This window comes from Globicephala melas, chromosome 20 (genome assembly GCF_963455315.2).
Source record: "Globicephala melas chromosome 20, mGloMel1.2, whole genome shotgun sequence".
NCBI lineage: Eukaryota > Metazoa > Chordata > Mammalia > Artiodactyla > Delphinidae > Globicephala > Globicephala melas.
In genome coordinates, this window is record NC_083333.1 from 41,194,986 (window position 1) to 41,210,586 (window position 15,601).

Consider the following 15,601-nt stretch of genomic DNA (forward strand, 5'->3'; position numbering starts at 1 on the left):
GAAAATCAATAAAACCAGAAGTTGGTACATTAAAAAGATCTGCAAAATTGACAAACCTTCAACTGGAGTTACCCTGATACCAAAACCACAAAAATCACAAGAAAATAAAACTATAGACCAATATCTGCACTAAATATAGATTCAAAAATCCTCGCCAAATCCAGCAACATATAAAAAAAGATTATACACCATGACCAAGTGACTTATCCCAAGAATTTAAGGTTGGTTCAACATACAAAAATCAATCTCAGTTATACACCATATTTAATAGAATAAGGAAAAAAAATGATCTTTTCAATGGACATAGAAAAGGCATTTAACAAAATCCAACAAATTAGGAATAGAAGGGAATATGCATGATACTCAAAATGAATCAAAGATAAATGTCAGAGATAAAACTCTTAGAAGAAAGCATAAGAATAAATCTTCAGGAACAGGAATTAGGCAATGGTTAAATATGACACAAAAAAGCACAAGTGACAAAAGAAAAATAATTTGACCTCAAAATTTTAAGGTCTTGTGCTTCAAAGGTCACCATCAATAAAGTGAAGGCAATCCACAGAATTGGAGAAAATATTTACAGATCATATATCTGATAAAGGACTTGTATCCAGAATATATAAAAAATCTCTTACAACTCAACAAAAAAAAAAATACAATTTAAAAATGGGCAAAGGATTTAAATAGACATTTCTCCAAAGAAAATTTATAAATGGTCAATAAGCACATGAAAAGGTACTCATTATCATTAGTCATTAGGATAATGCAAATTAAAACCACTTAACACCCACTAGGATGGCCAGAATCAAAAGAAAAAAAAATAGACAATAACAAATTTTGTTGAGGATGTGGAAACTTCATACATTGCTGATGGGAATGTAAAATGGTGACACCATTTTAGGAAAAGTTTGACAGTTCCTCAGAATGTTAAACATGTAGTTACCATATGACCTGGCAATTTTCTCCTAGGCATGTATTCTAGAGAAAAAGAAACATATGTCCACACAAAAACTTGTATATGAATGTTCCTAGCAGCATTATTCATCATAACCAAAAAGTGGAAACAACCCAAATATCTAACTGATGATGGATAAACAAATGGAGTTTTGTTGGAATGTATGGATATCATACAATGGAACATTATTGGACCATAAAAAGGAATGAAATATTAATATATACTACAACATGGAAGAACCTTGAAAACATTATGCTAAGTGAAAGAGGCCAGACACAAAGGCCACATATAGTATAATTCTATTTATGTGAAGTGTCCAGAATAGGTAAATCTATAAAGACAGAAAGTAGATTCGTTGTTACCAGGGGCTGGGGGTGGGGTTGGAGGGGATATGGGGAGTCTTCACTAATGAAGAGGAGGGGGTTACAGGGGGGAGTGATTTAAAATGTTCTAGGGGCTTCCCTGGTGGTCCAGGGGGTAAGACTCCACACTCCCAATTCAGGGGGCCTGGGTTCGATCCCAGGTTGGGGAACTAGATCCCGCATGCCACAACTAAGAGTCTGCATGCTGCAACTAGAAGTCCACATGCCGCAACTAAAAAACATCCCGTATGCCACAAAAAAGATCCCACATGCCGCAACTAAGACCCAGCGCAGCCTAAATAAATAAATAAACATTTTTTAAAAACTAAAAAAGTAAATAAATAAAATAAAATGTTCTAAAATTGATTTTGGTGACAGCTGCACAACTCTGTGAATATAAAACACCACCCCAAAAAAACTGACTGGTACACCTTAAAAGGTTGAATTTATTTGTGAATTATAACTCAATAAAGTTGTCATTAAAAAAGGAAAGGAAAAACAAACTTATGGTTACCAAAGGGGAAAAGTGGAGGCAGGGGGAGGGATAAATTAGGAGTTTGGGATTAACATATACATACTACTATATACAAAATAGACAATCAACAAGGACCTACTGTATAGCACAGGGAACTCAACTCAATCTTCTGTAATAACCTATCTGGGAAAAGAATCTGAAAAAGAATGGACGTATGTATATGTATAACTGAATCATCTGCTGTACACCTGAAACTAACACAACATTGTAAATCAACTATACTCCAATATAAAATAAAAACTAAATTTAAAAAAAAAGAAAACAAAATTAAAAAAAAAAAAAAGAAAGAGAAGAGGTGAGGGAAGAGAAAAGAAGGAAGGAGAAAAGAAACATCCTGGCACATCCCTCCCCTTTTACCTTCCATCATCTGTCAGTGCCGCCCATTGACCAAACCTACCCAAAACCCAGAGGGCAAAGTAGTTTGGGAAATGTAGTCCCTTGTGACACTGAGCAGGGCAAAGGAAGGATGGGGGTACATCTCTCACTTTTCTCTTGACTCCCTGGCACATGACACTAGGCTATAAACATTTGTCGAATCACTGAATGGCCCCTGTTCCCCTGCCTTAGGCTGGGCCCCTAGTCTGCACAGGGGGCTTTTTGAGTGTAAATGCCCCGATGATTCATGATCCTATGACCAGTGAGTGGGCCGTCACTCTGTCACCTTCTCATACCCCTCATACCCCTTTGGTCCCACGAGGCACCTGAGTCCAGACCCTTAGTGGAGCTGGATTGGACGGAGGAGCAGAGGTGGGAGGGGCAGGGAAGAGGGTGGTTCCTCTCACAGCTTAAAAGGGGCTTGTACGACTTCCTCCCCAGACAGAGGCCGGGCACAACCTTCCTGTGTGGTTTCAGCTGCCGAGAGTGTCATGGACCTGGGTGAGTGAGCCTCCCCCGTGTGAGAGAAAGCAGTACCAGCGTCACCTGGACACCCAGGCTGACTCTGTGGGATGGGGATGGAGGATGGGGGTGGAAGGCCTAGGGGAGCCTCCCAGAGAAATGAGGTGGCATTGCTGGGAATCAGCGGCTGCTCCCGGAGAGTGCCACCCTGTTCTCCCAGGCACGGAGAGTGCACCTTTCAGACCTGGGGAAGGGGCTAACCATTGGTTCCAGGAAAGATAAGGGGGGGGTCACATCTTTCAAGAACAGTAGGGACTGCAGAAGGCGGCAGGGCTGGGGTTGGTGGAAATCTGGACAGCACCTGTTCTGTCTCAGCCTGGGGTGATGGGGGAGGCTCTCAGGGACCTGTTTCATCAGGGAAATTTCTCCTTGGAGGGCTCAGGACCCTCCACTCGCCCTCCGATTCCCACCTTTCTCCCAGGCTAAATAGGAATGAGAATGTCTGCTCTTTTAAGGTTATAACAAGGAGCAGATTAAAGGCGAGAGCATTGTGTAAATGACACTACACACAACGCAATGCAAGCTGTGCTTATTGTCTCTCTGCTGCACATCCCACGGGCAAGCTGTTGCCTCTTGCTGGTTAAATGTTGGGTGGACAACATTAAATGAGACCACAGGGAGCCTTCAGCTGGGAGAAGTCACAGCCAGGGCCTCCAGCACAGCCCCCAGCCTCACTTAATCACTTTTTCTACCCAGGAAGATGCTTCATCCCTTTCAAAAGTCTAATCTCGGTCTTAACCAGAGCGAGTCCAAGGGAAGCCCCGAGGAGCTTCTGGGAGTGTTAATCCAGCTCCAGAGACCCCATTTATAAATCTGAGCTGAGGAGTCAGACCCGCCTGAGGCTACGAAGGCCGGGTTCCTGAACTGCTCGTTCTCACCGGCAGACAAAGCACCACGGCAGCCTCAAAGCCGCAAGGGGTTGGCTTTAAAAAGTGAAGGTTCCCGTTCACCCTCTGCTGTCCTCACCACCCGACCCACCACGCCACAGCCTCTTGCCTTCATGTCTCCTTTTTCCACCCACCCAGAACCCTGGGTGGACCCAGCAAACAGATCCTAAAGGGCTAAAGTGGCCATCCCACACACCGACTGAGAACACCTGGAAGCCAGGGTCTGATTCTTGCACCTCTGATTTCCAGGTGCTTTGGGGGTATGAGCAGAAAATGTTTGTGGAATGAATGAGTGAATGAATGAATGGCATCAAGAACTCTGATTTCAGTTTTTAAAAATCTCTTCCGGGCTTCTCTGGTGGCGCAGTGGTTGAGAGTCCACCTGCCGATGCAGGGGACACGGGTTCGTGCCCTGGTCCGGGAAGATCCCACATGCCGCGGAGCGGCTGGGCCCGTGAGCCATGGCCGCTGAGCCTGTGCGTCCGGAGCCTGTGCTCCGCAATGCGAGAGGCCACAACAGTGAGAGGCCCGCGTACCGCAAAAAAAAAAAAAAATTCTCTTCCAACTTCCCCTCCTCCCTGCAGCCTGCCGTCTAATCCCACTCCCCAGACAACCAGCCCCACTAACCACCGTCCCAGAATGCAGCCGTCATCCCCTGGAGACCCCAATCCTGCCTCTTGGTTTGACCTCTGTGAAGGAAACCAAGCAGGTCCCCGTGGTGCGCTGGTAAAGGCTACAGAACCGGCTCCCCGGAACAGACTCTGACATGTAGTGCTTGCCAATTTCCATAGTGTAAATTCTTCCACCATAGCTGACTTCAAGCCGTCAGCCGATTTCAAGCCATGAAATGACTGAGCACAGAGTCGGAGAGAGGTGTACACCACTGGCTCGATGAGCCCTCAAGAGCAGCCCCAGCACAGCACGGGGCAGGGGGGTCTCCTCCCAGGACTAGGTTTGGGGGTGCTAGACTCACAGGTGTTAACGCAGGGAGGGAGGTCCCTTTAATGCAGGAAACCTGATGCAGGAAAAGGGATGTTCTTACTGCTTCACTCAATTCAAGAAAGCCCCAACGGCTGGCCAAGCCCTAAATACTGGTAGGAGGGGACACCACTGAGACATTTTGCTCAGATCAGACTCCAGGCCGTTGGTAGGACGGGTGGGCCACAAAGGATCTGTTTCTCTCTCTTTGTCAGCCCAGCAGGGAGCCCAAGGTGGGTGAGGGGCAAAGTTTCTGTTACACAAAATGAAAACCCCGAACCCGGGCTGAGTTGGCCTTTTTCATGATTTGAATGAGCAGCCCCAAGACACCTTCCCCATCTTCAAAAAATGGGGCCTAAGACTTCGGTTAGAATTTTCCAAAGCAGAGAAGAGAAAAATGAGCTGTTAAGATACTCATCTCTCACAGCTCAGCCAGAGATGGTGGCAGATGGGGATGCTAAAGAGATTCAGGGCCAATCCCTCCTGGCCTCTGGGGAGCCTGGCTGGGGAGGAGGGGAACCCTGCAGCCTGGGGGAGCTGTTGGGAAATCTCTCCTCTTTGCTTGGTACTTTCAGTCAACTGTCATTGATGGAGGAATTCAGGCAGGACCAGTCTGGTGGGGGAGAGACACATATGTCAATAAGCCACCGCAAGAGAGGGAGAGAGAGTGCTGATGGGCTAAGAGCAGGGCGATTGTGAAATCTAAAGAAATGAACAATGAATGTGAGTCAGGGGAGCATTTAAGTTGGGTTTTGAAGGACGTGTAGGAGTTATCAAACCAGAAAACAAGGAGCAAGGGGCCCAGGATGTGGCAGGGATAGCAAACTCAATGGCTCAATTGTAAATGAGGGAATGGGAGTAGATGTAGTAAGTGGAGGGCAGTGAAGTGATTCAGAGGGTACAAGCCCCACCTAAAGGTATCCAAATCCAATTTTTTGTGAACTCCATGTAGCCAAACAGAATATCCTGGAGGCTCAGCCTGCAGGCTCCCAGCTGGTCAGCTCTGACAAAAGCTAATAGAGACAAGAAAGAAGCAAGTTGAGGAGGGTGTAAAGGACCTGGCCGTGCCAAGGAGGAAGGGAGAAAGGGAGGCAGGAGGGACAGGCAAGGGCCAATCGTTAAGATTCCGCGTGGCACTGCTAAAAATTTGGGCTTTTTGATGAAAGCAATGGGGAGCCAATGAAGATTTTTCTTTTTCAATTATGTGAGTTAAATAACGTGATCTGTGTTTCAGAGGAGCTCCGTGGCAGCAAAGCCTTATGTTGGGGTAGAAGCGGGGGCAGATCTGAGATGTTAGGGAATGGAAGCAGCAGAACTGGGTGACCAATCCTCACTCTCCTCCAATGGGATGGAGGAGAGTGAGGATTCCCGTTATGCTCCACAGAGGTCCGTCTACACAGCAGCCTCAACAGAAATGAAGTAATGAGAGCGCATTAAAAAAATCTCAGATCCATCTCTCAGCAGCTGTGTGACCCCAGACAGGAGACCTAACCTCTCTGAGCCTCTATTTTCTGGAATATGGAATGAGCCTCACAAGGGGTAACTCACAGGATGTTAGGAGGGAGAGGAACATAAAGCCCGAGAGGCAGCATTGAAGAGCATTTAGGAGTGTGGCTTCTGAAATTAGATGGATTCAAAGCCCAGCTCCACTACCAGATGATTGTGTGACTCTGGGAAAGTTACTCATCTCTAGTTTCTCTCACTGGGAGCTAAGGTTGGAGTTCTAGGGAATTTCCTTTTCGTTGTGATCATTACTAGAAACTCAAGAACTCAGAAAATACCCAACACATAAGTCAACCACTCCTCAGCCCTTGAGATTCCCAACTTCTCTGGTCCCACCCAAGCTGTTGCCCAAAGCGAGTTACTTTACGACTTTGTAACAGACAGAAGTAAATTGAGTCAAGGCTGTTGACCAGGCGGCCTCTGCCACACACCTGAGTTCCCCTAAGTTCCTGTTTGATCACCTTTCTTGAAAACGACCTATTCTGGTCCTAGAAGATCCCTGCTCGAGGACCCTCTCCAACACACCCGGAAGGAGACCTCACATACACACACCCTCCAGCCCTCCCTCCCTTACCCCTCCCCCAGCCAGTGGCAAAAGGACTGAGACGGGGCCAGGAAAGGGGGTTGATGGAGTGAACTAGAAACACAACTCATGCTCCTCGTATTTCACTGTGTGACATCAAAACTTTGAGGTTTCTCAGTTCTCACTGACAGTCAGAGCAGGCTTTCTCTAGAGTAACTGAAAGACGTGTATGTGTTTAAAGAAACCTCGAGCGCTTCACATCAAGATGAGTCAATGGAGGATGGGCAGCTCATTGGACCATGAAGAGAGTGTGCTTAAGGGTAGAGATGTGGACTCAAACTCAAGCTCAGGGGCTCACGGGTCAATTTGGCAAGGAAGGGGAATGAGAGAGGGGAGCCATGATGTTGTACAGAGATCCATTCCCACCCAGGACTGCAAATACTCAGGTGCAAGCTGGGGACAACGGGACAGTGGATGCCTGTCCCCAGAAACAGAAGACACAATTAGAAAGGCAGGTCCAAGTAAACAGTGGAAAGCTTGACTGCCACGCTCAGCATCAGGGCGTCATCCTTAGGGCTGCGTAGAGAGGTCCTTGGGGCTGGGTAGAGAGGTCCTAATTTAGGAAGAGGGCAGAGTGGGGGTCGGCATCAGAGCTATGCTTTAGGAAGACGTAGCTAGCAGTAGCGTTCAGTATAACTTGGGAGAAATGCCTGTTTATTTCTGTGGCTCGATGCCCTTCTTCCTTCCCCTAAGACTCCCCCAAGCCCAGAATCCCTGCCCTAGGCACGCTCCCTGGAGCACAATGCTAATTTGGGTGTCATGCCACAAAATTTCCAGCAGGTGGCGCTGTGGCCAAGCACACAGACTCGCTGGGCCTGTGATGTTGCCTCTAGGAGGAAGCAGAATCCCTTGTTCGCTGGAGGGAGGCCCCCAGCCTCCAGAAGGTGCTAGAAGCAGGATCCCAAGGATCTGCTAGAAGCAGGATCCCAAGATCAGGAGGATCTACTGACCCTCCTGAGACTGGAGGTGCGGTGGACCAACAAGTCCTGCCTTGTAGTCATTCCCGGCATCACAGTTACTGACTCTTCTTTCCTGTGGTCCGGTCCAGTTAGGGGAAGGGAGGCTACAAAGGTGAAGAGGGCACAGCTCCCAGACTGTTAAGTGAGATACGACTTCTATATAAATCACCCTATGAACTGTCCCCCCCGCTCAGCCTTTGGAGAAAATAAGTTCCAGTTCCAGCCCTCAGCTCAACCACAAAGCAGGACTGAGCCGCCAGGGCCCACATCAGGCCTCGTGAGAACCTGGGGCCTCAGCCTGCCGTTCAGCCTTGAGGGGTGGTCTGGGCCAAGATGGACTTTCCAATTCCAGAAGAGGCCCTGAAGGGCCAAGGAGAGGGGAGGGGCTGCCCTGCATTCCGATCCCGCTCCTTTCTGGGACCCCTCATGGAGGGGAGGAGGGGAGGGCAGTGAGGCTGGGCAGCCGGCCAGGTGCTCCAAGGCACAATCTGGTTCTCATGTTCTCAAACATGGTGTCTGGAGAATGTGATGAAAGTCCCCTGGCTTTGTGGCTTTTTGCCATAACGAAGGGCCATCCCTGCCAAGCAATAACTTTCTCACCTTGTCTCCTGCAGGGAAGCCAATGAAGAGCGTGCTGGTGGTGGCCCTGCTCGTCATCTTCCAGGTAGGTGTCCCACCAAGAAAAGCTCCGTTCCCTTTCCCATACGCCCCTCCCCAAGCCTGGTCCTTCCGAAGCCCAAGCCCTGGGTTCTGGTGGAGACGCTGGGCATTTGCCAGAAAGAAATAGACCCAGACACAAATCTGTCATTCGTTAAGCTGATAGCCACCCCTCCTCTCCATCTGCTGAGTGACCCTAGAAAGCCACGGATGTTCTCCGACATTCCTTTACTCCATTTCCATTAAAACACGGGAGAAAGCAAGTTACCCCACCTTCCCCACCCCGCTTCCAATATCCCCATCCGGGAGGCAGAAAGGTGGACTCCTGAGTGCTTGGAGAGAGTTCTTTGCTTTGCAAAAAGGTTCCTGGGTTTTGCACGTATGTGTCCACACCCACACATGTAAATCTTCATATATGGACTGAGAAAAGAACCCGTGGCCTGGTGGCTGGTAGCTATCCTATCGCCCCAAACCTGTCTCCCTCCTCCACCCTCCAGCCAAAGGCTCCCCTCGAAGCCCCAGTTCCCTTCTGTGAAATAGAGACTGGCCTGAGCCTCACTATGGGGGAGGATGGAAGCACATCCTTTAGAGGGGCCCAGAGCGCTGTAGGAGCAAAGATCCCCAGTTTACAAGTTTCGGCGTCTCAACCCCAGCTGTGGAGACAGAAAATCTGCCCCAATCGAGTACCAGAGTTAGAAGAAACTAACTCGTGAAGTCGACTCTCCCCCGTTTGCTGGGGTTGGGAGCTCTCTTGGAGGGGGAAGGGGGGCTGAGGTAGGAGCTGGAGAGGCAGCACTTCAGAATTTGGCTCTTACCCAGGTCTGGAGGCCAAAGGGGCAGCTTTCCAGGAGCTCTGGCCAGAGGCAGGCCCCAAGTTGGGCACTGTTCCCGAAACCCCATCCCAGAGGCCCCCTGGAGCTTGGGCTGTAGCCCACAGCTTGGCGCCCTTCCCCAGCACCACTCCCTCCCCTCTCTCTCCCCTGTTTCCAGGACTCCAGAGGGGCTGGAAGGTTGGGGAGGGGATAAGGGACAGCTGGGCTCATCCTTCTCTTTACTTGAGGGGATGGGTTCGGCTCAGATGGGGCAGGATGTGGTGGGGCTTGGGGCTGCAGAGACACGTCAAGCCTGGTGGCCCCTGGTACACGGGGCGGATACTAAGCAGGAAAAGAGAAGGCAGAACGGGGTGGTGGGAAACACAGGTCACAGAGGCTGGGTATACCGCCCTCCGAGGCCCAGAGCCTCCTTATGTCCAGGAACCCTGGACCTGAGGCCTTGGACATTATCCTGGGTGGCCAAGGGCAGCCAGCCTCTTCCAGGCCTCCCAGGCTGCAGTCATGCCCGGAAAAGAGAAAAGTGGTTGCCACTGACTTTTCTTCTCGAGATAGCAATGCCCAAAAAAGCTCCTGGGCGTGATTTGGTCCTTGCCCTGTTGCCAAGCAGAATAGCGATGAATCCAGAATTTGGAAGTGAGAAAGAGACAGGATACAGGGAAGTCAGGAGACTGGGTTCCCCTGCTGGCTGAGCAACCTTGAACAAGCCACATCGCTTCTCCAAGAGCCCCCCTTTCCTCATCTCTACACTCCCTCCAGTTCCCCAATTGCACGAAAATCCATCATGTCGAGCTGCCCAGGGCCCCATTCCCAGAGGAGGGACCAGGAGCTTCCTGAGGCAGTCTTCCAGCCCAGCTCCCAGCCCCGCACAGCTTAGCCAGCCCGAGTGCCCTCCTTCATTGATAAAATCACAGCAGACTGCCTGAACCTTCACCCTGCCCCGCAGATAGGCTAAAAAAAGCCCTGAGCAGCTGAGCCCTGCTGACTGGGATCTGCCAGAAGATACAGCAGGAAGAAAGAGGAGAGAGGTGCGGGGAGAGGGTTCGAGGATGGAGGGAGGGTGGAGACGGGGGCCGTGCTTCCTTCCTGGGCCCGAGAGGACTCAGTCACAGCTGAGGCTGTGGCCCCGCCCTCCACTTGGCCCTGCATCACCTGAGCTTCTGCCTCATGCTGGGTGCTGTGCCCCGGGCCGCAGGGATCCATCCGTCTTCAAGTCACTGACCACCCCTGATCACGGCAGCTTGCCCCAAACCAGGGCTTTCTGGCCTCTTAATAGAGCTTTGCCTTCCTCTCTTCTCACTCTGGGCCCTCCTCAACCTTAGCCCAAGTGGATTTTCCCTCAAAAACTGGGGTATTCGTGTAGGCCCCCTCCCCTGGAAAGTTCTTTCTACCAGGTTCCAAAGGAGGCTCAAAAAGAAAGACACACGATCCCACTTTCCTGGAGTTTCCAATGGGCAAAATAAAACCTCCATGGAGACGAAATGATGCCAGAATCGAGTCAGGACCCTCACAACCACCATGTGGAGGAGATAGTATTCGTCTCCATTTCACAGATGAGAAAACTGAGTCTTAGGGAGAATGAAGTGTATTTAACAAGCCCAAGGCTCGTGTGGCCCCAAAGCCCAGACTATTTCTAGTCCACCGTTAACACCCGTTAAGGTCAAGTCTCTCCAAAGTGTTGGCAAAATCAGACACTTGCTCCTTAGTAGAAAGGCAGAATCCCAGGCTCCACCCCGGCCCACTAAATCATCTGAACAAGATCCCCGAGTTCATGTGCATGTTAACATATGAGAAGCACTGATTTCAAATGAAAGAAACACCTGGAAAGTTTAGAAAAACAGATTCCTGGGCCCCAGCCCCTGAGATTCTGGTTCAGTGGGTCTCACATGGGGTCCGAGAATTTGCAGGTGATGCTAACTGCACCTTGAAACCACTGCTCTGGCCAATCCCACAGCAGTGAGATTGAGACCCAGTCAGCTAAGCTGGAGCGTGTTCCTTCCCCACAGGTGTGCCTGTGCCAGGATGAGGTCACGGACGATTACGTCGGAGACAACACCACAGTGGACTACACACTGTACGAGTCCGTGTGCTTCAAGAAGGACGTGCGGAACTTTAAAGCCTGGTTCCTCCCGGTCATGTACTCCATCATTTGCTTCATGGGCCTGCTGGGCAACGGGCTGGTCATGCTGACCTACATCTATTTCAAGAGGCTCAAGACCATGACCGATACCTACCTGCTCAACCTGGCCGTGGCGGACATCCTCTTCCTCCTGACCCTTCCCTTCTGGGCGTACAGTGCGGCCAAGTCCTGGGTCTTCGGGGTCCACGTCTGCAAGCTCATCTTTGGCATCTACAAGATTAGCTTCTTCAGCGGCATGCTCCTGCTTCTCTGCATCAGCATCGACCGCTACGTCGCCATCGTCCAGGCCGTCTCGGCCCACCGCCACCGTGCCCGCGTCCTTCTCATCAGCAAGCTCTCCTGCGTGGGCATCTGGCTGTTGGCCGTGGTGCTCTCCAGCCCAGAGCTGCTGTACAGCGGCATTCAGAGGAGCAGCACGGAGCAAGCGCTGCGGTGCTCCCTCATCACCGAGCGCGTGGAGGCCCTGATCACCATCCGGGTGGCCCAGATGGTGGTAGGCTTTCTGATCCCCCTGGTGGCCATGAGCTTCTGCTACCTCCTCATCATCCGCACCCTGCTCCAGGCGCGCAACTTCGAGCGCAACAAGGCCATCAAGGTGATCATTGCCGTGGTCGTGGTCTTCGTAGCCTTCCAGCTGCCCTACAACGGGGTGGTCCTGGCCCAGACGGTGGCCAACTTCAACATCACCGGCGGCACCAGCTGCGAGCTCAGCAAGCAGCTCAACATCGCCTACGACGTCACCTACAGCCTGGCCTGCATCCGCTGCTGCGTCAACCCTTTCTTGTACGCCTTCATCGGCGTCAAGTTCCGCAGCGACCTCTTCAAGCTCTTCAAGGACCTAGGCTGCCTCAGCCAGGAGCGGCTCCGGCAGTGGTCCGCCTGCCGGCACGCCCGGCGGTCCTCCATGAGCGTGGAGGCTGAGACCACCACCACCTTCTCCCCGTAGGAGGCTCCTCTGCCGGGACTAGAGGGACCTCTCCCGGGGCCCCTCAGACTGGGGGCAGATGACCAAACAGCTGCTGAGGGGAAGGCCATTCTGGTCATCCAGTTTTATCTCGTGGTGAAAACCCAAGCCACAGAAGACAGATGGAACCCCACCCTAGCTAGCTACCTCAGCAAAGGCTGCAAAGAGACGTGGTTGATAAGCTATCCCAGATCCTGCAACACTCCAAAACCAAGGCCGTCGTCCCCCAAACCCCAGACGAGAGGTGACAGTCAAGAAGCGGTTCACGTCTCCTGGAGTGAAAGGGCAGAGGCATCAGCGAGATCTAGGGTGGTGGAAGGGGCCTGGCCATTGTTCCCATCAATCTTCTAGAAAGAAGTCCTCCCTGAGACTCAGGGTGAGGGCTTCCATAAAGCAAGGCTTTGTCCCCAAGACCAGAGACAGTGGGGCAACTTCTCACCTGTGCAGGGGAAGGGGGATGCCAGTGGGTCAAACTAACGCTCTGAATCCCTCCCTCCATCTCTCTTTTCTCCTGTCATCTGAGCCAGGAAGAAACGGCAGCCTCCATGGCCCCTCACCAGCCACCTTTCCTCAGGCTCTCCACGCTGAAGGGGTGTGGTGTTTCCCACAGGCCAGGCCTGGCCACAGCCGTTTTCCCAGCCAGGGCGCTGGGGCAGGGATGACGCGTGGCTGGCCCTTCTCAGGTCTCAGCTCTGCTAGGAAGCGGGCAGAAGGCATGGAGAAAGTTTAGGGGCCAGGGGTGGGGACGACGCTGGCTGCCGCCAGCCAATGAGCTCCTTCTTTGTCCTTTGCCACGGGGACAAAAATCTCTCCTCCTGTTCTGCTTTCAATTCATGAAGAGAGCACATTTTACTCGTACAAATAAAAGTTTTCCCTTGAGGAAACAATAGCTTGAAAAGAAAGGGAAAAAAAATTCTTGGTAAATGGCAAACGAGTGTGTTCTTGTTTTGCAAACCCCACGCCCCACCTGACCACCCCCATCCCTTTCCTCCCCCAGGCTTCATTGTTCAGAGATGCTCAGAGCCACGCGGTCTGCTGAGCTATGCTCTGAGCCCTTCCAATGACACAGACCCACGAGGCTGAACAAGGCAGGAGGGGCAGAAGGGCAGGGTGTCCAGCTTGCAAACACCCTTCTGGAGCTCACGGGACGGGACCCAAGCCTGTGAGGTCAGCAGTGACCCAGAGACACGGTCTGAGCTGAGCTTTAGAAAGAACCAAGTTGTCTCTGAACCTCTACGGCTGGGAACTCTCCCTGACCCTTAGCAGCATTTATGCACTGTCCTGTTCATCTGTCCCAACTCAGTTTGGAACTGGAGCCCCTGACCCTTGGTCAGTCCCCCTGGGCTCCCAAAACTGGTGTTTAGAGGGAAGGCCTCTCCCTGACACCCATCTACCACGGCATCCTGGATCCAGGGGGGCTTGGGATGGGATCTGTATGATAGGCACCCTTTGTTGGATACTTAAGAACCAGGTCGGCCCTTGACCCTCCCTGGCCACTACTGCAGCAATGGCCTTCTGTGGTGTGGACACCCATCCTGGAGGGGCATGGATGGAGGAACAGCCACTGTCCCCACCACAGGCCCAGGATCCACGTCACTGGGTGCCCTGACGCCTGCCCAGTCCCCGACTTGTCCAAGCCAGAGAGGTTAGTCCAACCTGTGATGTAAGAGGAGGTTTCTGAAGGGCCCAGCACTGCAGTAACTCAGGGTCTGCGGGTGGGAGGGAGCTGAGACACTCATGAAAAGGTGATTGCATCCATTTTCTGAAGTGAAAAGAGCCTCACTGGAAATGGAGCCCGCCTGAAAATGAAGCCCATTCTCTCATCTCATAAGCACGTTACCCTCCTCCACAGGATGCACTGGGCTCAAGCAGGGAACCAGCGCCCTGAGAAGGATGAGGCTGGCACGTGGGGCAACGGCACCTGCAGCCACTTTAATATTAATAGGATCCGCTGCTCATGGGCTGTGCACGAGCCGTGGGGCGCGAGGGGGGACCCCAGCATGCCCGGGCCCCTGAGGGGAACGTGCCCGGTGTGTGTGGGTATGGGGGCCGCTGGTATGCACAACCTAATGAGCTTACGGAGGGGAAGGCGATCCTTCTCCGTTCCTGAAGGGAGGAATGTAACAGAGCAGCCATGAACAGGACGCCAGGCCAACCGCACAAACATGCCACCTCGGCTTCAAATACCTTTTTTTGTAATAACTGGACACCTCCAAGTATTTACAAAACCCCCAGCAATGTTCATTCCCCAAAGTGCTGTATCTCAGAAGCTCTGACCTTGCCTCACTGCTGGCCTGGTCCCTGCTCCCTTGCCCAATGCTGTCATGTGCCTACCCTGAGCTTGGGGGCGCCCTGGGAAGAAGGAAGAGACTCACTGGGGAGCCCCCAGGGCCTCTCTCTCTCATCTGCCTCATACAACTGGCCCACCTTCCCGGGTTCATGGCCCCACGGCCCCTCCGAATTTCCCCTTCTTTCTGTCACCAGCCCCTCGTCCCCTCTTCCTCCCCAGGCTATAACCTCAGGCTGCCCTTGTAGCCAAAAGGCCCACATCTGCCCTTGTAGCCAAAAGGCCCACATCTCTCGAATCATGGACTAGTGGAGCTGCAAGGAACCTCAAAGATCAGCTGGTCCAACCCCCCACTCATTCTCTAGTTGGGGAAACTGAGGTCCAGGGGGAGGAGCTGACTTGTCTAAAGAGACATTGCAACACGGGGATAATGGATAAACTTGCTTTGGGGGCCTAAGGATCTGGCAAGAATGCAGGAGGTGGGCGGGGGAGAGCAGAGGCTCTGGAGCCCGGCCGACTTGGAATCTCATCTCTGCTGCTTCCCAGCTGTGTGACCTTCAGCTGTTGCTCAACTGCTCTGAGTCTCAGATTTCTCAACTGCAAAACGGAGATGATCTGGAAAACATTTAGCACAATGCCTGGAATGTTGAGTGCAGTGCGAGAAGCACAGATTCTGCAGGCAGATTGCCTGGTTTGAATCTCAGCTGCACTACCTGGGCTGGTTACTTAGTCTCTCTGTGCCTCGGTTTCCTAATCTGTATAATGGCAATGATCATAATACCTACCTCCTAGGATTGCCGTGAGGGGTAAATGAATTCCTATATGCAAAATGCTTAGAAATCCTTACCAAAGTGTTGTTGGTAATCATTAAGATGTTTAACAAAAGGGAGCCTTAAAAAAGTTGCTAACCACAAGGAAACCAAATTCATTTCCATCCCCATACATTTTTTTTTTATTGGAGTATAATTGCTTTACAATGTTGTGTTAGTTTCTGCTGTACAATGAAGTGAATCAGCTACTATATGTATACCTATATCCCCTCCGTTTGGACCTCCCTCCCACCT

General features: G+C 51.5%; 1 protein-coding gene across 1 annotated transcript; it reads left to right on the forward strand.

The window, feature by feature from the left end:
* Window positions 1-2,659: 2,659 nt before the first annotated feature.
* CCR7 (C-C motif chemokine receptor 7) lies at window positions 2,660-12,232 on the forward strand. The gene is made up of 3 exons (XM_030839911.2): window positions 2,660-2,728; window positions 8,274-8,323; window positions 11,153-12,232. Exons 1-3 carry the CDS (start codon window positions 2,719-2,721, stop codon window positions 12,230-12,232), a joined length of 1,140 nt encoding a protein of 379 aa, XP_030695771.1. The 5' UTR covers window positions 2,660-2,718.
* Window positions 12,233-15,601: the final 3,369 nt, after the last annotated feature.